The sequence below is a fragment of the Macrobrachium rosenbergii genome, chromosome 12, assembly GCF_040412425.1.
Source record: "Macrobrachium rosenbergii isolate ZJJX-2024 chromosome 12, ASM4041242v1, whole genome shotgun sequence".
NCBI lineage: Eukaryota > Metazoa > Arthropoda > Malacostraca > Decapoda > Palaemonidae > Macrobrachium > Macrobrachium rosenbergii.
This window is the reverse complement of record NC_089752.1, coordinates 117,849,331-117,877,314: the sequence shown is the minus strand read 5'-3', so window position 1 is coordinate 117,877,314 and position 27,984 is coordinate 117,849,331. Positions and strand designations below refer to the sequence as shown.

General features: G+C 38.9%; 1 protein-coding gene across 11 annotated transcripts in view; it reads right to left on the bottom strand.

Annotated features, from left to right (window-relative positions):
- The window catches only part of LOC136843961 (protein kinase C, brain isozyme-like), a 576,940-nt gene that overhangs the window by 67,668 nt on the left and 481,288 nt on the right, over positions 1–27,984 (bottom strand). For 4 of the 11 annotated variants that reach the window (XM_067112977.1, XM_067112978.1, XM_067112971.1 and 1 more), the window contains exons 6-8: positions 27,009–27,162; positions 21,867–22,095; positions 4,003–4,155 (exon numbers count right to left, since the gene is read on the bottom strand). In XM_067112977.1, coding sequence (XP_066969078.1) covers positions 4,003–4,155; positions 21,867–22,095; positions 27,009–27,162 — 536 coding nt within the window. Of the gene's footprint in view, positions 1–1,307; positions 1,323–4,002; positions 4,156–21,866; positions 22,096–27,008; positions 27,163–27,984 lie in introns of all 11 variants that reach the window. The other 7 variants (XM_067112974.1, XM_067112969.1, XM_067112968.1 and 4 more) reach the window with 3 other exon arrangements.

Genomic DNA, 27,984 nt, shown 5'->3' with positions numbered 1-27,984 from the left:
TTGATCCCTTATCCCCCTTTACCTGCCGAGAGCAACTAGATTCGCCGAACAGCAGCACAGATATGCAGTAAATGTGCCTCGCTGTCGAACTTCTCCAGAGTTCCAGAGGTCCTTTATTCCTCCTCACACCGTTGGACTGTGGAAAACAGCCTCCCAGAGGCTGTCGTGCAATTGGAACTTCAGAAGTTCAAGCGAAGGTGCAATGCATTGCTACCTTAATACTATTTTCCTTGCATTTTAATGTGTTTTTATTTATTCAGTAATTTATTTTTTCTTTTTTAAATAAGTGGATTTCTGTACCTCCTCTTACTTCTTCCTAATGAACACCATATTCTTTGGAAGCTTGAATTTCAAGTCAATGGCCCCTTTGGTGGGCTTGTTCCATATGGATAGGTTTCATCTACTAAATAATAATAATAATACTAATATAAACCATCTTGAATGAATGACGACTAATGTCCTCAATTCGTGGCCTGATTTCCTTCTGTTGATCAGCCCTCAATACTTACTTGACCTTGAAGTCTTTCTTGCAACGACCACAGCTTCCCCCCTTCCATTTTCCAAAGCTACTTAGTAGCCTCCCCCCTTCTAATCCTATCAAAGTCCTGTTTTTATCATTGTATCCCTAACGATTCTGAATTCGCTCCTGTTTTGACGAACTGGCGTATCCCCTTTTTTTTCTAACTTTTCTAGTTTTCTAGTCAAAGTGTTTCAGTGTCTGATGCTCTGTACAGTGGTTTTCAATCTGGGGGGCGACAGCAATTTCCAGGGGTGGGTACGAGCCCTAAGGAAAAATTAAAATTCTCTAGTTATATTCGTTATTCTCGTAACAAGAGTCGCCAAGAAGCAGCGTCCAGTATCTCACTAATTCATTCCCAAAAGAATAAAAACGCCCCTTCGCTTTCTCTTTTTTTTATTTTCCTTTAAATCTGGGAGGGAATTTTACTCATAGATGCAAGGGGGGGCCTGGGAACCACTGCTCTATAACGTCTCAAAATTTAAGCTGTCTTCGTTGTCAGATTTCCCAACAAAATTCCCACAGAAGATCAGCTAATTAGAAGCTTTGAAAGGTACCAAAATCTTTGGAGCCTATTTTCTGAGAATGAGGGAAAAATGGCCTACGCTAGTTCGTCAAGCTAGGGGCGAACTGATCTCACCTTTGACTCTAGACTGGTTTCGAGTCGAATCGTTCTCTTCTCCTTGTGACGTCACCCGGGAGAATACCATTTACAAAAGTGTCGCCGTTACAAATTAGAGAGAGTAAAAGTCAATGCCATCCCACAATGACAAATGAATGAAAGCCTTACTCTTGCTGGCAAGTCCTGGGAGGTGGAACCATCACACAGTGATTGCGTCAGTACATCAACCCAGGGAAGATCAACAACATCAAAGAGCACAGAAAAATTTATGTCACTTAAGAGAAGGATCATTCTACTATAAACAATGGGAACATCAACATTACAGAAAAATTATACCACTTAAGAGAAGGATCATTCTACTACATAAAAATTATATCAATTAAGAGAAGGATCATTCTACTACAGAAAAATTATATCACTTAAGAGAAGGATCATTCTACTACAGAAAAATTATATCACTTAAGAGAAGGATCATTCTACTACAGAAAAATGATATCACTTACGAGAAGGATCATTCTACTACAGAAAAATTATATCACTTAAGAGAAGGATCATTCTACCCAAAACAATATTCATTAGACACGGACACAGGTTGCATATCTTTTTGGAGACTAGTGCGAATTATCGTTAGCAATTTTTTCAGGTTTAATTTAGGTTAAAAACGAATTACAATCTTTAAACTGCAGTCTTTACATTCGGGATACACTGAATTACCATCGAATCGAACTGGAAAAATCTGCGTTCAACAAAGTGCTTCAGCAACTTGTTTCATTTTATTGGTATTAGGAAATTTACCAAGATGAAAGCAGCGTCAACCACGTACATACTTGATAAAAGAAGCTATGTCATGTGAGTGCTAAATCATACCTTTGTCACCATACAGCAGTGGTTTATAACCAGGGGGCTCGCACCCCTTAGCCGGTTCCTAAGGGGTGTGAGGATGCCTATGAGTAATTAAAGCAAAACATACTTTTATATAGGCATGTTATCTCTTTCTGCAAAAATAAAATAAAATAAAATAAAACATCAGTAATACAAATTATTATTAATATATTTTTATTTTAGCAATTCAGGGGGTGCGAGGACTGACTGCTGATTTGAGAGGGGTGCGTACATTGAATAAGGTTAAGAACCACTGCCATACAGTAAACACCTGGAACAGTATAATGCATGTAACTAAGAGGCGTAATTCAGTTATCTGCCTTGCGAATCAGTTTTTTAAAATGAGTAAAATCTCCAGTCGATAGAACGTGTCAGACTTGAAAGTGATTACAATCTAAGGGGGAACATTGTTTACAATCTTAACTGAAATTTTATGTTATTTCAGCGCATAGCCATAGAAATATTAATAAGTCTCTCTGCTGATGGTTGAAGTGTCCGATATCATTGGGAGAAAACATAGTGGGAAATTTCTCCAGCTTTCATGGTTTACTCGACATTATCCGGAAATGAACATTTTCTTCGGATAATGTCGAGATGAAAATCAAATGAAAGTCAAACGTTTTCTCGACATTATCCGGAAATTAACATTTTCCAGATAATGTCGAGATGAAAATCAAATGAAAGTCAAACGTTTTCTCGACATTATCCGGAAATTAAAATTTTCTCCGGATAATGTCGAGATGAAAATCAAATGAAAGTCAAACGCTTTCTCGACATTATCCGGAAATTAATATTTTCCAGATAATGTCGAGATGAAAATCAAATGAGAGTCAAACGTTTTCTCGACATTATCCGGAAATCAAAATTTTCTCCGGATAATGTCGAGATGAAAATCAAATGAGAGTCAAACGCTTTCTCGACATTATCCGGAAAATGTTAATTCCTTAATGAAAGTCGAACATTACATGTCAAAATTAACAAAAATAGAACAGAATAACTACGGTAAAATGTATAGCATCTAGCTAGCTTACACTACCAAAGCTTCATGTTCATAAAAATACACTGCAAGTCATCATACAACTAACGTGCAAACGTAAGAATTATAAATGTATCTACATTCAATCTTGAATAAGTATATATATATAAATATATATATATATATATATATATATATATATATATATATATATATATATATATATATATATATATATATATATGGAAAACTACTTCACAACCTGTACTTATAAAATGAAGTCAAGGAAATTATAAAACATTACTATATAAGAGCTACTGAATACATCGAAGTCGGAACTGGGAATGGAATGGAACGGAATGGAATGGAATACAGAATTCAGGCGAAAGACCAAGTGCTGGGGGACCTATGATCAGGTCATTCAGCGCTGAAAGGGACAGTGAGAGTAAAAAGGTTTGAAAGGTGTAATTTGAAAGGTGTAACAGGAAGCAGATGATATGAACGGAGGAGGTAGTACAGTCAAAGGAATGGGAGGGGTTATAGCAGCTAGGAGGAGGAGGAGGAGGAGGAGGAGGAGGAGGAGGAGGAGGAGGAGGAGGAGGAGGGGAGGGGAGGGGGAGGGGAGGGGGAGGGGAGGGGGAGGAGGAGGAGGAGGAGGAGGAGGAGGAGGAGGAGGAGGAGGAGGAGGAGGCAGGAATGTCTTTTGGGGGAATAATAGCAGCTAGGAGGAGGAGGAGGAGGAGGAGGAGGAGGAGGAGGAGGAGGAGGAGGTGGGAATGTCTTTTAGGGGAATAATAGTAGCTAGGAGGACGAGGGAGGAAGAGGGTGGCGGGGAATGTTTTTGGGGAATAATAGCAGCTAGTAGGAGGAGGAGGAGGAGGAGGAGGAGGAGGAGGAGGAGGAGGAGGAGGAGGAGGAGGAGGAGGAGGAGGAGGAGGAGGAGGAGGAAGAGGAGGAGGAGGAGGAGGGTGGCGGAGGGGGAATGTCTTCTGGGGGAATACAGACCTTGCGTTCGGCCAGCAGCACCTTCCCGAAGGAGCCCTTGCCCAGGACCATCAGGTAGTTGAAGTCGGTTGCTCGGATGATGTCCCGCTTGTTCATGTTGTGGGGGATGTGGTTGTCCGTTGAGGACGGGGTCTTCTTGGAGATCGACGCTTTCTGCTCATCACAAACAAGGGACAAGTAAACAAAAGAGACTTCGTTAGCGTCGTGTGACACAGGGGATCACACAGAAGGGTACACCCTCCTGCTACATACAGCAAGGAACTGAGACGTTCCGCTTAACCAGTGCCGTTGTGAAAGTGGATGAGTTCTCATGATATGCTAACTGGTCGGCAGGTATGCAAAATCTAAAAATGTCATTTTAAGTTGAAAGTATAACTAGGAATATATTCTCATATTATATATATACATATATTTATATATATGTATAAAATTTTTTAATTTATAAAATGCGAAACCATACTTGAAGGGATCTGTCACCTGTTATTTCTCATGAACATTGTAATAAACCTTAAAAAAACATTGAAGTTGACGTGAGTCACAAAAGTACTTAGGGGCATCTGGGCACAATTATTTAAAGAATGAATCACATTTTGAATTAAATAAAAAAAAAATGGTCGATCGCCGCCACTAAACATTAAAAAACTCGTTCCACTATCCTTAAGAGTTTCGCCATGAAAATTGTGATATTCAACTACCCCATTATCTGGGATGTCAGACCGAGCATTCAGTTAATCAAAACGAAAATGAACACGCCCCCAAAGGGTAAGAGGAATCAATTTGTTTTCCAGTACGGTAAAAAATCACATCAAAAATATATCTGAATGGAGCTTCGAAAAGCGATAATTAAATACACATCACAGTGAGTTATTCGATGTGCTCTGAGCAACATGCAATTATCAAGATTGGACAAACTTTTACAACAGGAAAATTTCTCATTTCAAATGTTTCTCTAAGAAATTACTCGGTATGTAGTTATTATCTGCTGTGATGGCTCTACGAGATGAAACCCATTCACTCGACAACTTCAAATGGTCAGTTATTAATTGAGCTTGCATGGGAGAGAGAATTCAATTCCTCTGATTGACCAGCTAGTCTCGATTCCTCTTTTAAACTCCATCATGAAGAATCAACACTGCAATCCTACACGGGTAGGGCAGTATCGTGAATGAAAAGATTGTTGCATTGTTAAGGAACGTTATACAACATTAGAACACATCATCAGCTGTGTGGGGGATAATGTATATATAATGAGGAAAAAAATCATTCAAAAATGAACTCGAAAATTCAGAACTCGATCCCTTCAAATACAATTTCATCATGACAGTCACGAAAACTTTTTTGAGAGACTGTACCGCGTAATGAATCTCAGAATTCTGAATAATGTAAAAAGGGAACCACCAGAGTTCCGCAGTTTACCTTTTTAAGATAAACATGATATATCATTTCCATACTGATAAAACTCATTACAAAAAGGGGGAGGGGGAACCAACATTACTAAACACTGGAGACTAAATGCGATTATTTCTGAAGACACTGGTGATAGAGGTTTAAGTTGGACGGAAAATGTTTGACACTCAGATATCTCTAAAAACTAATTGGGTCTACTGTTGTAGACTCGCACATAAGACAGAAAGCCACCTGATGCGAAGATATTATGTCCATTCCTTTAAGAGGAAATGCTGAGATGCTACACATTAATTTTATGAACCTGAAAGGTAAATAACCGAATCGACACTTTCTTCAGTTAAGAACGGTCTTGAGATTCTGACCTGCCAATAACAAGGATATATATATATATAATATATATATACATGCATACATATATATATATATATATATATATATATATATATATATATATATATATATATATATATATATGTATGCATGTATATATGGAAAAACTTTTACTTCACTGAAGCCCTTACAAGACCTTTCAGGATGGCTTCCTCAAATGTTTTTATTCGAGTCCAGGCGCACTTGTTCTTCAGACTCTTCTTCTTCTTCTGCTCATTTCCAGCAGGTTTAATGACGTCGCCAGTCGGCCAAAAACACAGCCAGAAATGTCAAGACAAAACAGTTACTGGACTGCACAGACAAGAAGTGAGTGTCTTAGAGCGTCTCTCTTCCAATGCTGACTGATGTTATGCCTCTGATCCTTCTGATACTTAGAATTCAAAATCGACACTGAACAAAATCTCGAAGAACAAGTGCACCTCGGCTGAACAGCCTTCTGTTCCGGAGAGGAAGGCCTCATCAGCCTCTGCTCAGTGGCATCTGTTATCCCTCGTCACGTGAGGGGAAAACACTTCTTGTTTTTATAATTGGGGGGCGGGGACGGGGAGGGAACTAAGTACAGAGTTCTTCTCTTCTACAAATACACCACATATGGGAAACGTAAAGACACGTAGATCGACATTCATTAAAAAAATGTGAAAACGAAACTGGTTTTTCTTTCGGGTTCCTGAAATATTTCGTCCCTAAACTCGAAAGGATAATTTCAACATCTTTCATCAAAGTAACTGAATAATACAGATAGCAAACCCCCATGTTATTATTTTTACATGTTTAATTACAGATTATTGCAAATAACAACTGAAGTCACCGATCTGAATCTGCGCTGTATTTTATCCACAAATAAAAGCAGCCCCCACGTCAACCGTTAGTTTAGGAACTCCATATGGATGTAACAATATTATTCAAATTCAAATGCAATAAAACAAAATGAACATAAAAATTTTCAGCGCTAATTACGAAACCTGACTGGAATGTGAACGTAAAATTTGCACATTTCAACCCTTTCTTAAAAACAGAAATATTCACACCTGCAAATACTCATCAATAATTTAAATTGAACTTTGTATTTATGGGGAATGAGCTATAACATCTCATTGATAATTCAAATTCAATATGTGAGGAATGAGCTACAACATCTCACTGATAATTTAGATTGAATATGTTGGGAATGAGCTATAACATCTCATTGATAATTTACATTCAATATGTGGGAAATGAGCTATAACATCTCACTGACAATTTAGATTGAATATGTGGGGAATGAGCTATAACATCTCGTTGATAATTTAGACAGAATATATGGGGAATGAGCTATAACATCTCACTGATAATTTAAATTCAATATGTGGGATATGAGCTATAACATCTCATTGATAATTTAAATTGAATATGTGGGGAATGAGCTATAACATCTTACTGATAATTTATACTGAATATGTGGGGAATGAACTATAACATCTCACTGATAATTTATACTGAATATGTGGGGAATGAGCTATAACACTCATTGATAATTTATACTGAATAAGCTATAACATCTCACTGATAATTTAAATAGAAAATGTGGGGAATGAGATATAACATCTCATTGATAATTTAGATAGAATATGTTGGGAACGAGATATAACATCTCATTGATAATTTTAATAGAATATGTGGGGAATGAGCTATAATGTCTCATTGATAATACAAATTGAATATGTGGGAAGTGAGCTACATCATCTCACTGGCAATTTAGACTGAATATGTGGGGAATGAGCTATAACATCTCACTGACAATTTAGACTGAATATGTGGGATATGAGCTATAACATCTCAAAACCCTTTTCCTACGTAGCCTTACCGATCGGAATAAAACACAGACAAGGAATATGAGAACAGCCATGCAGATTCATCTGTGTCGATGAATACGAATGGGGGTGGGGGAGAAGAAGAAGAAGAGGGGGAGGTCTTCAAACTTCTGAAGCTTCTATAACATCGAGTTCAAGGACGCAATATTCAAATTCATACACACAAATTTGTCCTTTATTTTTTTTTTGGAGGGTGGGAGAGGGCCTGGCATAAATATATATATATATATCTGTCCGTTCCGGTACATTCGTAACACACGTAAGGTTAATTATATATATATATATATATATATATATATATATATATATATACATATACATATACATATATATAATTCTGAGATATGTACGACATATATAATACAAAAAAGGCAGATCTAGACAGGAGAATTTATATCTCTTTTGTCGAGTTTTGAACAAATACATCCTCGTCCGGAAGCAGGATATAAAGAGAGAGAGAGAGAGAGAGAGAGAGAGAGAGAGAGAGAGAGAGAGAAGAGAGAGAGAGAGAACACACAACCACCACGAGAAGAATATCACGAATGAAATGACACGTTCAGATGGAAGTCTAACACCGGGTGACACCAAGTACCACTTCATTAATTATATACAGTATGTCTGTGTTGGGTGAGGAGGGGTGGGGGGTGAGGGGTGGGGGGGTGAGAGAGGGGCAGGAAGCAAAACTGTCATAAATGGAAAACTTCCAACGAGAGAAAAAGACGAAGAAGAAAAACGAATAAATCAACAAAACGTGGGTGGGAACAATAACAACTCTTCTTAGTATGATTTTGCTTTGCTCATAACAAACCATGAAAGGTCCGTGTGGCGGGGAGAACACGCGCCAGCCAAGAGACGAGGCAACATGGGCGTCACATAAAGAGACGGTCCCACATATGTTGGCCCCCCCGCGAACGAACACACACACACACAAGCGCAAGTAGAGTTAGATGATGACGCGATGGTGGTGGTGGTGGTGGTGGTGGTGAAGGAAGGCAGCAGCCGATGTTGTGTGTTGTGGTGGTGATGGTTGTAGTGGTTGTAGTAGTTGTTGTTTGGTTGGTTGTTGGTTGAAGGAGGGAATAAAATGCAAAAAAAAAAAAAATGGTCCACTATTAACGTTTCGTAACACAATGGAATAATATATTAAGGCAGTGGTTCTTCACCGGGGGTGCTCGCACCCCTAGGGGGCGCGAAGCCGGTTCCTATGGGGTGTGAGGATGCCTATGAATAATTAAAGCAAAATATGTTTTTTATACACGCATGTTATTTTTCTTCTGCAAAAAAAAAAAAAATAATGAATAATATTACCATTATCATTATTTTTGCTACAGCAGTGCTATGAGCTATAGCTAAACCTACATCAAATCAACTTTGTGTTTTAGCTATTTTATTTTTACTTCAGCAATTCAGGGGGTGCAAGAACGGACTGCTGATTTGAAAGGGGTGCATACTTTGAAAAAGGTTAAGAACCACTGCATTAAGGGAACTTCTCTTCAGTCAGCTCAAATCTTTTGGATCAATTTTCAGGATTATAAGACAGCTGTAACTCAAAAAGAAAATCTCATTTAGTTGGAAAAAGATTGGTTAGTTAACATGGGGTCTGCTGAAGCTTTAATTAGTGATGGGCATCCTAATCAACAGATTCATTTCTCATGAGTAAATCAATTTCCTAGTGAAGGTAGGCTGCAAAGATACGAGGAATCTGTTAACAAAGTCGACGAAGATTTATTCCAACCAAAATCAACCCGGGACGCAATTTCCAGAGATGTAGCCGAGTACCGGGACCTTTCCCTGGAAATAGCGGGCCGCCATATATTAAAAACTAACCATAGATCTTTCTTGAAAATAATCTCATTATGTTTCCCACACCGAAATTACTCTAGAGGTTACTAATCTTACCTAACCTAACCTAACCTAACCCAACCCAACCCAACCTAACCTAATCTAACCTAACCTAGGGGCATGACAAAAAAAAAAAAAACGGGGCTGGTGCAATACTCACATACATCTCAGGAATTTGCAACCCGGAGGGAGTGGTCAATTTTTTCTTTGCCGATTTTTTAATAAACATGTAAATTGACCAGAATAAACACTCTGCCAATAACAATATCTGTAGTTGCGGCAACTAATCTTGACGAACAAACATTAGACCTGTTACTATATACCAGTGAAACATTTTTTAAAAAAGAAGGTATCGTATCGTGTGAAAGCATACCTAGGTCAAAACCGGGTACATTTATTAATATGTAAGAGTCAAACTCGAAAATTACTGCCAGACTTCTGTAGTAACTCACTATACATTTACGCATCATTCTGCCACGTGCCGTCCCCTACCATTGCACCAATGTTCTTCACAAAAATGAACACCAGACAAAGCATTATTCAGCCTGAACATCTGGTTCACGGGATTTCACAATCGTCTAGAGAAAAATGGCAACAGATTTAAACAACACTTGAACATCTGATATATTAATATGTGCCCAAAGTTATCAAGCTCTGGCATCCAAGAGACTTTAAGAAGAGACCGTCTTGTAACCTCCCGTGTCGTGAATACCTATGGGGTCTAGATGACTTAAGCAATACCTATGGGGTCTGGATGACGTAATACCTATGGGAGGTCTGGATGACGTAATGCCTATGGGGTCTGCATGACGTAATACCTATGGGGTCTGGATGACATAAGTAATACCTATGGGGTCTGGATGACATAAGTAATACCTATGGGGTCTGGATGACGTAATACCTATGGGGTCTGGATGACGTAAGCAACACCTAAGAGGTCTGGATGACGTAATACCTATGGGGTGTGGATGACATAAGTAATACCTATGGGGTCTGGATGATGTAGGTGATACCTAAGAGGTCTGGATGACGTATTACCTATGGGGTCTGGATGACGTAAGTAATACCTATGGTGTCTGGATGACGTAAGCAGTATCTATGGGGTCTGGATGACGTTATACCTATGGGGGGTCTGGACGACATAATACCTATGGGGTCTGGATGATGTAAGTAATACCTATGAGGCCTGGATGACGTAATACCCGTGGGGTCTGGATGAAGTAATACCTATGGGGTCTGGATGACATAAGTATGGTGTCTGGGTGACGTAATACCCATGGGGTCTGGATGACGTAAGTATGGTGTCTGGATGACATAATACCCATGGGGTCTGAATGACCTAAGTACGCCGTCTGGATGACTTAATACATATGGGGTCTGGATGATGTAATAGCTAAGGGTCTGGATGACGTAAGTAATACCAATGGGGTCTGGATGATGTAATAGCTAAAGGGTCTGGATGACGGGTAATACCAATGGGGTCTGGATGACGTAAGTAATACCCATGGGGTCTGGATGACGTAAGTAATACCCATGGGGTCTGGATGACGTAAGTATGGTGTCTGGATGACGCAATAACTATGGGGTCTGGATGATGTAATACCTATGGGTCCTGGAAGATGTACAGTAACACCTAAGAGGTCTGGATGACATAATACCTATGGGGGTCTGGATGACGTAATACCTAAGAGGTCTGGATGACGTAATACCTATGGGGGTCTGGATGATAAGAGGTCTGGATGACGTAATACCTATGGGGGTCTGGATGACGTAATACCTAAGAGGTCTGGATGACGTAATACCTATGGGGGTCTGGATGGTAAGAGGTCTGGATGACGTAATACCTAAGAGGTCTGGATGAAGTAACACCTATGGGGGTCTGGATGACGTAATACCTATGGGGGTCTGGATGACGTAATACCTATGGGGGTCTCGATGTTGTAAGCAATACCTATGGGGGGTCTGGATGACGTAATACCTATGGGGGTCTGGATGACGTAATACCTATGGGGGTCTGGATGACGTAATACCTATGGGGGTCTGGATGACGTAATACCTATGGGGGTCTCGATGATGTAATACCTATGGGGGTCTGGATGACGTAATACCTATGGGGGTCTGGATGACGTAAGTAATACCTATGGGGTTCTGGATGACGTAAGCAATACCCATGAAGTCTGGATGACGTAATACCTATGGGGGTCTGGATGACGTAATACCTAAGAGGTCTGGATGACGTAATACCTATGGGGGTCTGGATGGTAAGAGGTCTGGATGACGTAATACCTAAGAGGTCTGGATGAAGTAACACCTATGGGGGTCTGGATGACGTAATACCTATGGGGGTCTGGATGACGTAATACCTATGGGGGTCTCGATGTTGTAAGCAATACCTATGGGGGTCTGGATGACGTAATACCTATGGGGGTCTGGATGACGTAATACCTATGGGGGTCTGGATGACGTAATACCTATGGGTGTCTGGATGACGTAATACCTATGGGGGTCTGGATGACGTAATACCTATGGGGGTCTGGATGACGTAATACCTATGGGGGTCTGGATGACGTAAGTAATACCTATGGGGTTCTGGATGACGTAAGCAATACCCATGAAGTCTGGATGACGTAAGTAATACCTATGGGGTCTGGATGACGTAAGTAATACCTATGGGGTCTGGAGGACGTAAGTAATACCTATGGGGTCTGGATGACATAAGTATGGTGTCTGGGTGACGTAATACCCATGGGGTCTGGATGACGTAAGTATGGTGTCTGGATGACATAATACCCATGGGGTCTGAATGACCTAAGTACGGCGTCTGGATGACTTAATACATATGGGGTCTGGATGATGTAATAGCTAAGGGGTCTGGATGACGTAAGTAATACCAATGGGGTCTGGATGATGTAATAGCTAAGGGGTCTGGATGACGTAAGTAATACCAATGGGGTCTGGATGACGTAAGTAATACCCATGGAGTCTGGATGACGTAAGTAATACCCATGGGGTCTGGATGACGTAAGTATGGTGTCTGGATGACGCAATAACTATGGGGTCTGGATGATGTAATACCTATGGGTCCTGGAAGATGTACAGTAACACCTAAGAGGTCTGGATGACATAATACCTATGGGGGTCTGGATGACGTAATACCTAAGAGGTCTGGATGACGTAATACCTATGGGGGTCTGGATGATAAGAGGTCTGGATGACGTAATACCTATGGGGGTCTGGATGACGTAATACCTAAGAGGTCTGGATGACGTAATACCTATGGGGGTCTGGATGGTAAGAGGTCTGGATGACGTAATACCTAAGAGGTCTGGATGAAGTAACACCTATGGGGGTCTGGATGACGTAATACCTATGGGGGTCTGGATGACGTAATACCTATGGGGGTCTCGATGTTGTAAGCAATACCTATGGGGGTCTGGATGACGTAATACCTATGGGGGTCTGGATGACGTAATACCTATGGGGGTCTGGATGACGTAATACCTATGGGGGTCTGGATGACGTAATACCTATGGGGTCTGGATGACGTAATACCTATGGGGTCTGGATGACGTAAGTAATACCTATGGGGTTCTGGATGACGTAAGCAATACCCATGAAGTCTGGATGACGTAAGTAATACCTATGGGGTCTGGATGACGTAAGTAATACCTATGGGGTCTGGAGGACGTAAGTAATACCTATGGGGTCTGGATGACATAAGTAATACCTATGGGGTCTGGATGACGTAAGTAATGCCTATGGGGTCTGGATGACGTAAGTTCTTTCAGGTGTTATGCAAGTCACTTCTCGAGCCATATTCCGTTATACCTTACAACTTACATAACACTTGCATCTACGTTCATCAACCATAAACCTTGACAGACATCATCTTAGCAACTCATCTAAAGAAAAAAAAATGACAACATTTGGCTAAACCTGGCCTCATTTATATACTCTTTTATACTTTTTTTTTTTTTACCGCATTCACGGCAGTATCTGAGGCTTCCACCCATTACGATCCTCATTCCCATTTCTCGGGTTTTACGAACACTTCGAAAAAATTAGCATTTGCAATAAAACGTCTGCTTGTGGCAATGGCGTAGGCACATTGGGTGGTTCAAACATTTCAGGACAATTTTTTTTTTCCTTTTTAAAAGTAGAAAAACTGGCGCTCTCTCATTGCCATAATCTGCGTTGATGGCAACATTACTATGACACTCTTCCTGAAATTCTTCTTGAATTTCAAGTCAAAGGCCCCTATGGTGGACTTGGTCCATAATAATAATAATAATAATAATAATAATAATAATAATAATAATAATAACAACAGCAATCATTCTGCAAGTCAAATGGCTTTCCTAGATCAAAGACAATTCAAGAAAAGTGCCCCAGAACTGTAAGCGAGAGGAATGAGATCGACAATTGTATTGTTGAACACTGGGTGGAATAATCTTCCAGAGCAGTTCCTCCTTAATCCTTTGTGAGCACACTCGGGCCGACTCGGCCCCAATCCTCTTGCTGTATAACATCAGGAAATTATTTGACGTTTCCGGACACAATTCTCCTCCATTTACGTATTTCGTGTAATGCAATCGTTCTCCCAGCGACTTGTTCTCTCAGCTAAGGGGGCTGATCGCGTTTTGGATAAAGCCAGCCTTGTAAAAGTGAGTTACATTCACTTGGGACAACCATGGTAATGGTAAACACGTACATGACCCTCTTTGAAATGACATACCTATTAATAAAACAATCGAGAAGTATAGGTAAAATTGAGTTGTCCTGAAAAATCTGTACGCACATGGAAGGCACGTCATTCTCTTGTATAATATTCCCTGATGTAGATACGATTATGATGATGCGCTTATTCTGAACATTCAGGCACCCAGAAATATATATATATATATATATATATATATATATATATATATATATATATATATATATATATATATATATATATATATATTATAAAATGTGTATGTATCTGTAAGCTGTAGTCTTCTTCTTGGTTTCTTGAGAAGCCTCTGAATTCTTGGGAAAAGGCTTTCACGCCACGTTACTCTCTTTGTGTGAGAGAGAGAGAGAGAGAGAGAGAGAGAGAGAGAGAGAGAGAGAGAGAGAGAGAGAGAGATGAGAAGGCAGCATCCCACTTGGGAACAAGAATCGATGTTCTGTGTAACGAAGACTTTGAAAAATAAAAGAAACTCAAATCGTTACTTGAAACGAACATTTTCAATAGAGGATTTCAACCATTATTTTCTGTTCGAGATTGGATATTTCGGCAATAATTTCTTTAACTTTCTTTTAATGTTTTGGGAACCTAAAACAATTATATGACAGACATCTATAATTTTAAATAAAAAGTGACATTACCATTTAATACTACAGTTCTATAATCTATTACTGGGCTTTTGATTTTTACAAAAAAATAATCCATATACTTCAAATTCTGAACATTACAGTCCTAACTTCATGTAAGAAGATCTGCAAGCATACACAGAAAAAGTATTAAGAGGTCAGAATTAACCCTTACAAAATCATTTCTTAACAGCAACTTACATTTTAATACTCAATCTCCCCTAAATACAGCCGAAGCATTTTAAGAATATCACTCGGCCACGCCCACATCCTCCCAACCCAACCCCGTCACCCCAGCCTAAACCCCTCCCCTCTTTCTTGATATTACTTATATGGCTGGCAGCGCTGTCCTTATCGTGAGCCGCTGCCAGACTCGAATGAAGATTCAGAGACCCTCATGCATTTAGAGGGAGGATGGTGTCTGGTACAACCCCTTGGGATTGACGTTCAGAGAGAAAGAGTGAGAGAGAGAATTACTATTTGTGTTGTTGTGAAGAGGAAACTTTCAAAAGTATGTTGATTATACAGTTGTACAAAAATAAGTACCAATTTACAGGTTCTAGGGCCTTCTTTAGTTACTGAATGAATGACCTTTTGATGTCAACAGCGTCATAGCCAAGCAGCAACTGATATCGTCCGGGAGTGCAGTACGATAATGTCATGCATTATCTACATTGCCAGGGGAAGGGGGCGTGGCCGAGTGAGATTCTTAAAATGCATTGCCTTATAAGACATGTGGTAAAGTTCCTTTTATTTTTCAAAGCCTTCATCAATACACAGAACATCGATTCTTGTTCCCAAGTGGGAAGCTTCCTTCTCATCTCATATCTCTATCTCTCTCAAACACACACACACACACACACACAGAGTAACGTGGCGTGCAAGCCTTTTCCAAAGAATTCAGAGGCTTCTCAAGAAACAAAGAAGACTATCACAGCTTATATATATATATATATATATATATATATATATATATATATATATATATATATATATATATATATATACATACATACATACATACATACATGTGTAACAACATCGAACTTGAACTGGAAATTGTATTCACGGCTAAGGTATGACGTTATATTCAATTGTGAAAAGATTGATATATATCCTTTCTACTGGCCAGGAATCGGATTTAAAATGATTTAGATTATATTTCTGTGAAGGCAGCGCACGAGAAACTTCTTTCCGGGTTTATCTCAATCTTTCAAGTATCATTTTATATTTTCCAGAGCTTATCCTAATGCACTTTTGGACTCTGCTACAAATATAGTTTCTTTTACTGTACCCCATTCATATTATATTTCTTCCATCTTGCTGTTCACCCTCTCCTAACAATTGATTCATAGTGCAACTGCTGCGAGGTTTTCCTCCTGTTACACCTTTCAAACCTTTACTCTCAATTTCCCTTACAGCGCTGAATGATCTCATGGGTCCCAGTTCTTGGCCTAAACTCTATATATATTCCTTTCCAGTTAACAAGTGGAATTAACGCATAAAAAATTAAGCATTTTTATTCGTTAAAAATCTGCAAAGCTAAAAGATACAACGTGAACATTTACAGTCTATAATTTTACCTCATATTTATTTTTCTTTGCAGTATCTTTGACTTAATAAGCCAAAGCACCCTCTCTCTCTCTCTCTCTCTCTCTCTCTCTCTCTCTCTCTCTCTCTCTCTCTCTCTCTCTCTCTCTCTCTCTCTCTCATTCAATTAAATCTAACGTGAAAACATCCGAAATTAAAAACTCCATTCAATTCCTTACTGAGTTAGAAAGTTTCAAAAGGTCAGGTAGGCTTGTCAATTGCATTGGATGGGGGCCCTCTTGCAATAAAAGAGATGCTCTCATTCCCGCTGACCTTCGGATCAGAACTCTCTCTCTCTCTCTCTCTCTCTCTCTCTCTCCACTGCATTCTTGCAATTTAAAGTTCAAGGGTGATTCTTGTATGCATCGAGCATTGCTAAAATGATTCATGATTCCACAGCACGGAAATTTTGTATATATATATATATATATATATATATATATATATATATATATATATATATATATATATATATATATATATATATATATACATATACATACATACTCATCAGATCAATTGAAATTACAGACATACATTACACAGAACATACGACAAGTATCACTTATCTTCGTGAAGGTTTTATATAACCATCATACAGAATCTAAAAGCAGCAACGAACAATGATACTACTTTCTACGGGAATGTTGTCTACCGTCCATTTTCCCTTAGATTATTCAAATGTTATTTCGACCCTAAACTACGTAACTCCAATTTCACGAACGTGGAATAACAAACATGGGAGCTTCATGTTCTCGACGTGGGCAGCATACTACTCGTTTTAAAACATACTGCAGAAATGCAATCATGTACAGTCGACCCCCGAATTCCTAAAATCCGCGAATACTTGACACCCCTCTAAAACGCTTATAACTACCTATTTTGATGGTTCAAAACACCAAAAAACCCTCTAAAAATGCTCATACCTGAATATTTTAATAGTTTTATCACCAAAAGTGCATTTAGTCACGAATGATATGAAAATACAGTAATTTGTGAATATTTCTCTATGAAAAATACCACGCATAGGCGAATTTTCTACAAATAATGTGTATATATGTTCCACTGAGAAAGCCGCGAATAGGGGAAGTCGCGAATCCAGAACCGCGAATAGGCGGGGGTCCACTGTACAACCACCAACCCGACACAGCATGTTGGTTTAGCACAAGCTCTGAATAGCCCCAAATCTGGAAATGGTCCTGACAACAATTGGGTTTCAAGGTAACCCGAGAGACCTGTTTTAATGCTGACCAAGAGAAGGTCAGGTCGGCAATGTGACCTCGTCATGATTATGGAAAGCGGGTTCGTTTCCCGCTACCGGACATCGTAACTGCTTCAAATTTCTTGCACTTGGATCCAAAGGCTTCGTAGTGACATGCATATCCGGAAAAGTGAAGATATATATATATATATATATATATATATATATATATATATATATATATATATATATATATATATATATATATATATACATATACATATACATTAATCTCAAAATTCCCTTGATTGCAATATGGAGAGAGTTCTCATCTAAACAGCCATGTTCCCTTCTTCCATCCCCTCTCTCTCTCTCTCTCTCTCTCTCTCTCTCTCTCTCTCTCTCTCTCTCTCTCTCTCTCTCTCTCTGTATTTTATACCTAGACAGCACCAGTATTAATGGAAAAGTTAATAAACAAATGAGTAACAGTTCCCATGGCAGTATGGCGTGGAACTGTGACCTCTTTTGAATTCAAGCAGCTATAAGGAAGGGAAGTGAGATGAAAGAGAAATGGGAAGGGAAATGAGAGGGTAAGGGAAATAAGAAGGGAATGAAAAGCAAAGAGAAATGAGAACCAAAGAAAAATGAGAGGCCAAGAGAATAGGAAGGGAAGAAAAATGAGAAGGGAATGAGAGGAGAGAGAAATGAGAAGGAAAGAGAAATGAGAGGGAAGATAAGTGAGAGGAAGGAGAAATATGAGGGGAGGAGAAGAAGGGAAGAGAAACGAGAGGAAAGAAGGGAGGAGAAATGAGAAGGGAAGAGAAATGAAAGGAAAGAGAAACGAGAAGAAGGCTAGAGAAACGAGAGGAAGAAGAAGGGAAGAGAAACGAGAAGGAGGAGGGAAGAGAAACGAGAAGGGAAGAGAAACAAGAAGAAGAAGAAGGGAAGAGAAACGAGAAGAAGAAGGCAAGAGAAGCGAGAAGAAGGGAAAAGAAACGAGAAGAAGAAGAAGGGAAGAGAAACGAGAAGAAGGCAAGAGAAATGAGAGGAAAGAGAAACGAGAAGAAGTGAGGAGAAACGAGAAGAAGGGAAGAGAAACGAGAGGAAAGAAGGGAAGAGAAACGAGAAGAAGAAGGGAAGAGAAATGAGAAGAAGGGAAGAAAAACGAGAGGAAAGAGAAATGAGAGGAAAGAAGGGAGGAGAAATGAGAAGAATGGATGAGAAATGAGAGGAAAGAGAAACGAGAGGAAAGAGGGGAAAAGAAACAAGAGGAGAGAAGGGAAGAGAAACGAGAAGAATAAATGAAGAGAAACGAGAAGAAGGGAAGAGAAACGAGAAGAAAAAGGTAAGAGAAACGAGAAGAAGGGAAGAGAAACGAGAAGAAAAAGGTAAGAGAAACGAGAAGAAGAAGGGAGGAAGACGAGAAGAAGAAGAAGGGACGAGAAACGAGAAGAAGGGAAGAGATATGAGAGGAAAGAGAAACGAGAAGAAGGGAAGAGATATGAGAGGAAAGAGAAACGAGAAGAAGGGAAGAGATATGAGAGGAAAGAGAAACGAGAAGAAGAAGGGAAGAGATATGAGAGGAAAGAGAAACGAGAAGAAGAAGGGAAGAGAAACGAGAAGAGGAAGGAAGAAGAACGAGAGAAACGAGAAGAAGAAGGGAAGAGAAACGAGAAGAAGAAGGGAAGAGAAACGTGAAGAAGAAGGGAAGAGAAACGAGAAGAGGAAGGAAGAAGAACGAGAGAAACGAGAAGAAGAAGGGAAGAGAAACGAGAAGAAGAAGGGAAGAGAAACGAGAAGAGGAAGGAAGAAGAACGAGAGAAACGAGAAGAAGAAGGGAAGAGAAACGAGAAGAAGAAGGGAAGAGAAACGAGAAGAGGAAGGAAGAAGAACGAGAGAAACGAGAAGAAGAAGAAGAAGAAGAAGAAGAAGAAGGGAAGAGAAACGAGGAGAAGAAGAAGAAGAAGAAGAAGAAGAAGAAGAAGAAGGGAAGAGAAACGAGAAGCAGAAGAAGAAGAAGAAGAAGGGAAGAGAAACGAGAAGAAGAAGGGAAGAGAAACGAGAAGAGGAAGGAAGAAGAACGAGAGAAACGAGAAGAAGAAGGGAAGAGAAACGAGAAGAGGAAGGAAGAAGAACGAGAGAAACGAGAAGAAGAAGAAGAAGAAGAAGAAGGGAAGAGAAACGAGAAGAAGAAGAAGAAGAAGAAGAAGAAGAAGGGAAGAGAAACGAGAAGAAGAAGAAGAAGAAGAAGAAGAAGAAGAAGAAGAAGAAGAAGAAGAAGAAGAAGAAGAAGAAGAAGGGAAGAGAAACGAGAAGAAGAAGAAGAAGAAGAAGAAGGGAAGAGAAACGAGAAGAAGAAGGGAAGAGAAACGAGAAGAGGAAGGAAGAAGAACGAGAGAAACGAGAAGAAGAAGGGAAGAGAAACGAGAAGAAGAAGGGAAGAGAAACGAGAAAAGGAAGGAAGAAGAACGAGAGAAACGAGAAGAAGAAGGGAAGAGAAACGAGAAGAAGAAGGGAAGAGAAACGAGAAGAGGAAGGAAGAAGAACGAGAGAAACGAGAAGAAGAAGGGAAGAGAAACGAGAAGAAGAAGGGAAGAGAAACGAGAAGGGAAGAGAAACGAGAAGAAGAAGAAGAAGAAGAAGAAGAAGAAGGGAAGAGAAACGAGAAGAAGAAGAAGAAGAAGAAGAAGAAGGGAAGAGAAACGAGAAGAAGAAGAAGAAGAAGAAGAAGGGAAGAGAAACGAGAAGAAGAAGAAGAAGAAGAAGAAGGGAAGAGAAACGAGAAGAAGAATGGAAGAGAAACGAGAAGAGGAAGGAAGAAGAACGAGAGGAACGAGAAGAAGAAGGGAAGAGAAACGAGAAGAAGAAGAAGAAGAAGGGAAGAGAAACGAGAAGAAGAAGAAGAAGAAGAAGAAGAAGAAGAAGGGAAGAGAAACGAGAAGAAGAATGGAAGAGAAACGAGAAGAGGAAGGAAGAAGAACGAGAGGAACGAGAAGAAGAAGGGAAGAGAAACGAGAAGGGAAGAGAAACGAGAAGAAGAAGAAGAAGAAGAAGAAGGGAAGAGAAACGAGAAGAAGAAGAAGAAGAAGAAGAAGGGAAGAGAAACGAGAAGAAGAAGAAGAAGAAGAAGGGAAGAGAAACGAGAAGAAGAAGAAGGGAAGAGAAACGAGAAGAAGAAGAAGAAGAAGGGAAGAGAAACGAGAAGAAGAATGGAAGAGAAACGAGAAGAGGAAGGAAGAAGAACGAGAGGAACGAGAAGAAGAAGAAGAAGAAGAAGAAGAAGGGAAGAGAAACGAGAAGAAGAAGAAGAAGAAGAAGAAGAAGGGAAGAGAAACGAGAAGAAGAAGAAGAAGAAGAAGAAGGGAAGAGAAACGAGAAGAAGAAGAAGAAGAAGAAGAAGAAGGGAAGAGAAACGAGAAGAAGAAGAAGAAGAAGGGAAGAGAAACGGAAGGGTGGCAGAGCGGATTTCGAACCAAACAGAATCGATAGATAGACTTCATTCAAGGACTCCGTGATAGCGACTCTATAATAAAGTCGCTCTACTCCGGAACTCTCTCCCACAGCCCCATTTCCTCGCAATCAGTCGCCATAAGCGACGTCTACCAGGACGAATTTCCGATTTTCATCGACATTGTCATCGATTTTCTTCTAAATTCGTTCTTGAAAATCGTTGGACCGAATTATAATAGGGTCAAAGTTCATGGCATTTAAAAATTAAATAATAATTCATTATTCATCAACATTGAATGAAAATCTTTCGTAAAACCAAATGATACCTAGGACGATTTCCCCCAAATTTTTTTTCCTGGGTGTGTTCAGAAGTCGTCGAATATTAAACTATGTTCAGTACACAATGCGCTCTCATTTGAGAGTTTCAAGATGTTTCTTTTATTTTCTTTTGTTAATTACCGAGGAAAATTCGCCGAGATTCCTCCTACGGCAAGAAGTTACCCTACGGAAGTAAAAATAAGATAGATAACATATTTAAAAGAAAAAAATTTATTCCATTTTCGGGCAGAGAAAAGGGGGTGAAAAAAAAAATCCATTCCTGAAAACTCTCCAGATTAAAAAAAAAAGTTCAATTATCAAAATCATCAGTAATCATGATAACTCAAGATACCATATCCATCAATGTAATTGTAGGAGTTACTAATGAATAAATACTTTAGATTCTACAATAAATTCCCGCGCGGATTTCTACATAAAATGCCCCAATGAAGACTCACCCTGAACTTCTCTTTGAGTTTCGAGATGTCGGTGCCCTCGGGGGGACATGGCACGTTGTAGTACTCGCCCTCCTCCTCCGTCAGGAACTTGTACCACCCGATGACGGGGGACTTGATGATCTCGCTGATGCCGAAGGACATGGAGCCCATAAAATCGTTCCGAGAAGTTCGATCCCAATCCCAGCACTCCACCAGGAGGCGGCGGTCTTTGTCCTCGGGTTTCAGTTCGCTGGAAACGAGAGGGAGAGAGAGAAAGAGAGAGAGAGAGAGAGAGAGAGACGCCAAGCGTCAGGTTATTATTATAATATATACTCTTCGGGGCATTGGGCTACGTCTCTGCTGCCCAGCTAGACACATCTTAAAATCTCCAACAAAATACAATGTCAGGCATTGGTCTAAAATGGTGTAAAGTACCTGAGTTTCCTCTGTACGTGAAAATAATAGTGAAGGGATGATTTGGCGTAAACCCCAACAAAATAAACTGTCAAAGCACAGGTCTAAAATCGTTTAAAGTACCTGATTTTTCTCTGTATATGAATATAATAAAGGTGGATGATATAACATAAACCTCCAACAAAATTTAGCTCAACTCCAACAAAATAAAATGTCATGGCATAGGTCTAAAATGGTGAAAAGTACCTGATTTTCCTCTATACACGAAGATAATGATGGGGGGAAGATTTACAGTAAACTCCAACAAAATAAAATGTCAAGACTAAGGTCTAAAATTGAGTACAGTACCTGATTTTACTCTGTACATGAAAATAATAATGGGGGGATGATTTACAGTAAACCTCCAACAAAATAAATACTTTGGTATAGGTCTAAAATGGTGAAAAGTACCTGGTTTTCCTCTGTACACAAAAATAATAATGGGGGGATGATTTATAGTAAACTCCCACAAAATGAAATGTCAAGGCATAGGTCTAAAATGGTGTAAAGTACCTGATTTTCCTCTATACACGAAGATAATGATGGGGGGATGATTTACAGTAAACTCCAACAAAATAAAATGTCAAGACTTAGGTCTAAAATTGAGTAAAGTACCTGATTTTACTCTGTACATGAAAATAATAATGGGGGGATCGTTTACAGTAAACCTCCAACAAAATAAATACTTTGGTATAGGTCTAAAATGGTGAAAAGTACCTGATTTTCCTCTGTACAGAAAAATAATAATGGGGGGATGATTTACAGTAAACTCCCACAAAATAAAATGTCAGTGCATAGGTCTAAAATGGTGTAAAGTACCTGATTTTCCTCTGTACACGAAGATAATGATGGGGGGATGATTGACATTAAACTTCAACAAAATAAAATGTCAATGCATAGGTCTAAAATGGTGTAAAGTACCTGATTTTCCTCTGTACACGAAGATAATGATGGGGGGATGATTTACAGTAAACCTCCAACAAAATAAATACTTTGGTATAGGTCTAAAATGGTGAAAAGTACCTGATTTTCCTCTATACACAAAAATAATAATGGGGGGGGGGAGATGATTTACAGTAAACTCCCACAAAATAAAATGTAAATGCATAGGTCTAAAATGGTGTAAAGTACCTGATTTTCCTCTGTACACAAAAATAATAATGGGGGGGATGATTTACAGTAAACTCCAACAAAATAAAATGTCAAGGCATAGGTCTAAAATGGTGTAAAGTACCTGATTTTCCTCTGTACACAAAAATAATAATGGGGGGATGATTTACAATAAACTCCCACAAAATAAAATGTCAAGGCATAGGTCTAAAATGGTGTAAAAGTACCTGATTTTCCTCTGTACACGAAGATAATAATTGGGGGAACCGATAACACCAAACACGAAATACAACGAAAACAAATACATTAAAAAGGTCAGTTACAATAGAGTTTTTTCTTTTTTTTTATTTACGAGAACAATAAAAGCATACGAAAGAAAGCTCGAATGATGTATACAAACGAAGGATTAAGGGGGGGGGGAATTGTTGTTTGTCGCTCCTAGAGAAACAAAACACTGAATATCGTCAACAAACACATCGAGTTACAACCAAATATACGGACATACATTCAGAAAAAACAAGGTCGTAACACAACGACACAAATGAGAAACAGAAAGTAAAGGAAGAAGAAGAAGAAGAAGAAGAAGAAAAATAAAACACGTTAGTAAAAAAAAAACTGAGGTAAGTGTTTTTGTTGTACGACGAACACGGAGGGGGCGAAGAAAGGTTATTTTTTTTCTGAATAAACACCAACACGACAAAGAAATATACAGCAATTTTTGTATTTTGAAAACGCGAACTGTCCATTTGTTTCATCACAAATTTCGCTCATGTTTGAGGAGATTCAGTGACTACTACTAATGTAGTGTTGATAGCTAGGAAGGAGAGAGAGAGAGAGAGAGAGAGAGAGAGAGAGAGAGAGAGAGAGAGAGAGAGAGAGAGAGAGAGAGAGAGAGAGAGAGAGAGAGAGGACCTCTTATGAACACCGAGTGAACAACATCAGATTCTTAACAAGAGAGAAACTTCAAGAACAAAAAAAACCCAAGATCTACTTACTCCCTAAAGATATTTCGGTAGAGTTTGCAGAACGGGATTGTAAAGGCAAATGAAAAAATAATCAGTTATACAAAGGTACATCATTAAAAAAAAAAAAACATATGAGAGATACGAATAAAAATCTCAGGCCATCAATTTCACTATCTGACACATGGGGCAGGTATCAATCATCGATGATAGAGAGAGAGAGAGAGAGAGAGAGAGAGCCATAAGCAATAATTTCCGCAGAAATGATGATCAAAATTCTAAAGAAAGATGAAAATACCTGAGAATCAAGTATATACTATATATATATATATATATATATATATATATATATATATATATATATATATATATATATGATGCAAAAATATGAAAACCGACTGTTTGGAAAGAAAGGAAAAGGAAAATGAAAAGTTCGAGAAAACGAGAATTCAAGTGGTAATTATGACATGAGGGAGTTCAGAATTCAAGTGATAATTATGACATGAGGGAACTGAGAATTCAAATGATAGTTGTGACATCAGGGAGTTGACAATTCAATGATAATTATGACATGAGGGAGTTGAGAATTGAAGAGATAATTATGACATGAGAGAATTGGTAATATAATGATAATTAAGATATGAGAGTTGAGAACTCAGTGATATTATGACATAAGGCAGTTGAGAATTCAGTGGTAAGTATGACGCGAGGGAAATGAGAATTCAAGTGGTATTTATGACATAAGGTAGTTGAGAATTCTGTGGTAAGTATTATTTATGACATAAGGTAGTTGAGAATTCAGTGGTAAGTATGACATGAGGAAGTTGAGAATCCATTGGTAATTATGACATGAAGTTGAGAATTCAAGTGATAATTATGACATGAAGTTGAGAATTCAAGTGATAATTATCACACGAGGGAGTTGAGAACTTAAGCAATAATTACGACATGAGGGAGTTGAGAATTCAAGTGATAATTATGACATGAGGGAGTTGAGAATTCATTTATAATTATGACATGAAGGAGTTGCGAATTCAAGTGATAATTATGGCATGAAGTTGAGAATTCAAGTGATAATTATGACATGAGAGAGTTGTGAATCCAAATTATAATTATGACATGAGGAAGTTGAGAATCAAGTGGTAATTATGACATGAAATTGATAATTCAAGTGATAAATATGACGTGAAGTTGAGAATTCAAGTGATAATTATGACATGAAGTTGTGAATTCAAGTGATAAATATGACATGAAGTTGAGAATTCAAGTGATGATTATGACATGAAGTTGAAAAATCAAGTGATAATTATGACAGGAGGGAGCTGAGAATTCAAGTGATAATTATGACATCAGGGAGCTGAGAATTCAAGTGATAATTATGACACGTGGGAGTTGAGAATTCAAGTGATAATTATGACATCAGGAGCTGAGAATTCAAGTGATAATTATGACATGGGGAGCTGATAATTCAAGTGATAATCATGACATGGGGGAGTTGAGAATTCAGTGATAATTATGACATGAGGGAATTGAGAATTCAGTGATAACTATGACATAGGGGAGTTGAGAATTCAAGTGATAATTATGACATGAAGTTGAGAATTCAAGAGAATTATGACATGAGAGAGTTGAGAATTCAGTGATAATTATGACATGAAGTTGAGAATCCAGTGGTAACTATGACATGAAGTTGAGAATTCAAGTGATAATTATGACATGAAGTTGAGAATTCAAGTGATACTTATGACATGAAGTTGAGAATTCAAGTGATAAATATGACAAAAGGGAGCTGAGACTTCAAGTGATAATTATGACATCAGAGAGCTGAGATTCAAATAATAATTATGACACGAGAGAGCTGAGAATTCAAGTGATAATCATGACATGAGAGAGTTGAGAATTCAAGTGATAATTGTGGCATGAGCGAGTTGAGAATTCAATGATAATTATGGCACGAAGGAGTTAGAGAATTCATGTGATAATTATGACATGAGGGAGCTGAGGTTCCAAGTGATAATTATGGCATGAGGGAGCTAGGTATTCAAGTGATAATTATGACATGAGGGAGTTCGGAATTCAAGTAATAATTATGACATCAGGAGTTGAAAATTCAAGTGATAATGACACGAGGGAGCTGAGAATTCAAGTGATAATCAATGACATGTGGGAGTTGAGAATTCCAGTGATAATTATGACACGAGGGAGCTGAGAATTCAGTGATAATTATGACACGAGGGAGCTGAGAATTCAGTGATAATTATGACATGAGGGAGCTGAGAATTCAGTGATAATTAAGACACGAGGGAGTTGAGAATTCAAGTGATAATTATGACACGATGGAGTTGAGAATTCAAGTGATAATTATGACATGATGGAGTTGAGAATTCAAGTGATAATCATGACATGAGGGAGTTGAGAATTCAAGTGATAATTATGACATGAGGGAGTTGAGAATTCAAGTGATAATTATGACATGAAGTTGAGAATTCAAGTGGTAACTATGAAATGAAGGAGCTGAGAATTCAAGTGATAATCATGACACGAGGGAGTTGGGACTATAGTTGTAATGACGACAAGAGAGAGAGTTGACAATTCTATAATAATTATGACATGACACTGGGAGTGAAAGCTAGCTTACCATGAGAGCGTCTCGTTCCAGACGGGATTCAGAGTGGCTTTGATGGTCTTCGTCTTCATCTTCATGTTGTCAGCTCCTGGGATGAGCTTGACTTTTATGTAGGGATCGGAGAGGCCGTTCGGATCCATGGGAATCAGGTTCTTGGCTTGGAGCACTGCAAGAGACGGACAAGGCGTTGGTCATTCGATGGGTAAGCTAGCTAGTTGACTTCTTCTCACTCTACAGAGAACTTCGGAGAAACAATGCATGGGAAGTGAGGATAAGATGACTTATCATTCTACAAAATTGTGGAGAAAGAATGCGTGGGAAGTGAGGATAAGATGACTTCTCACTCTACAAAACTGTGGAGAAAGAATGCGTGGGAAGTGAGAATAAGATGACTTCTCACTCTATGGAGAACTTGGGAGAAACAGTGCTTGGGGATTTAGAGAAACATGACTACACTGATTGGAAAACACATTTTTTCTTAAATCTCTCTCTCTCTCTCTCTCTCCCTCAATCTCTCTCTCCCTCAATCTCTCTCTCTCCCCAATCTCTCTCTCTCTCTGCCTCTTTCTCTCCCTCAATCTCTCTCTCTTTCTCTCTCAAAATCAGTACATGGGAATTTAGAGCCTACATGACGAAAATGATTTCAAAACACTTTATTTTATAAACCCGCCCTCTCTCTCTCTCTCTCTCTCTCTCTCTCTCTCTCTCTCTCTCTCTCTCTCTCTCTCTCTCCCCATTTGAAGCCTGACGGCATTGTTAATGTTATTTATTCTCCTTCCAATGGCGTGCTTACTCATTAAATCTTTCCAGCAACTTTAACATTTACTTTCAACAGTGTCTCGTCCTAACTTCCCTTCTACCCATTCGACATCACTTACAGCATCAGGCACCCATTAAAACCATTATTCCTTCACCTCCTCCGATCCCTTGGAAAACAAGGTGATTAGAACGAGAGAAGAAAGAAATGAGAGTAAATTGGGGAGGGGGG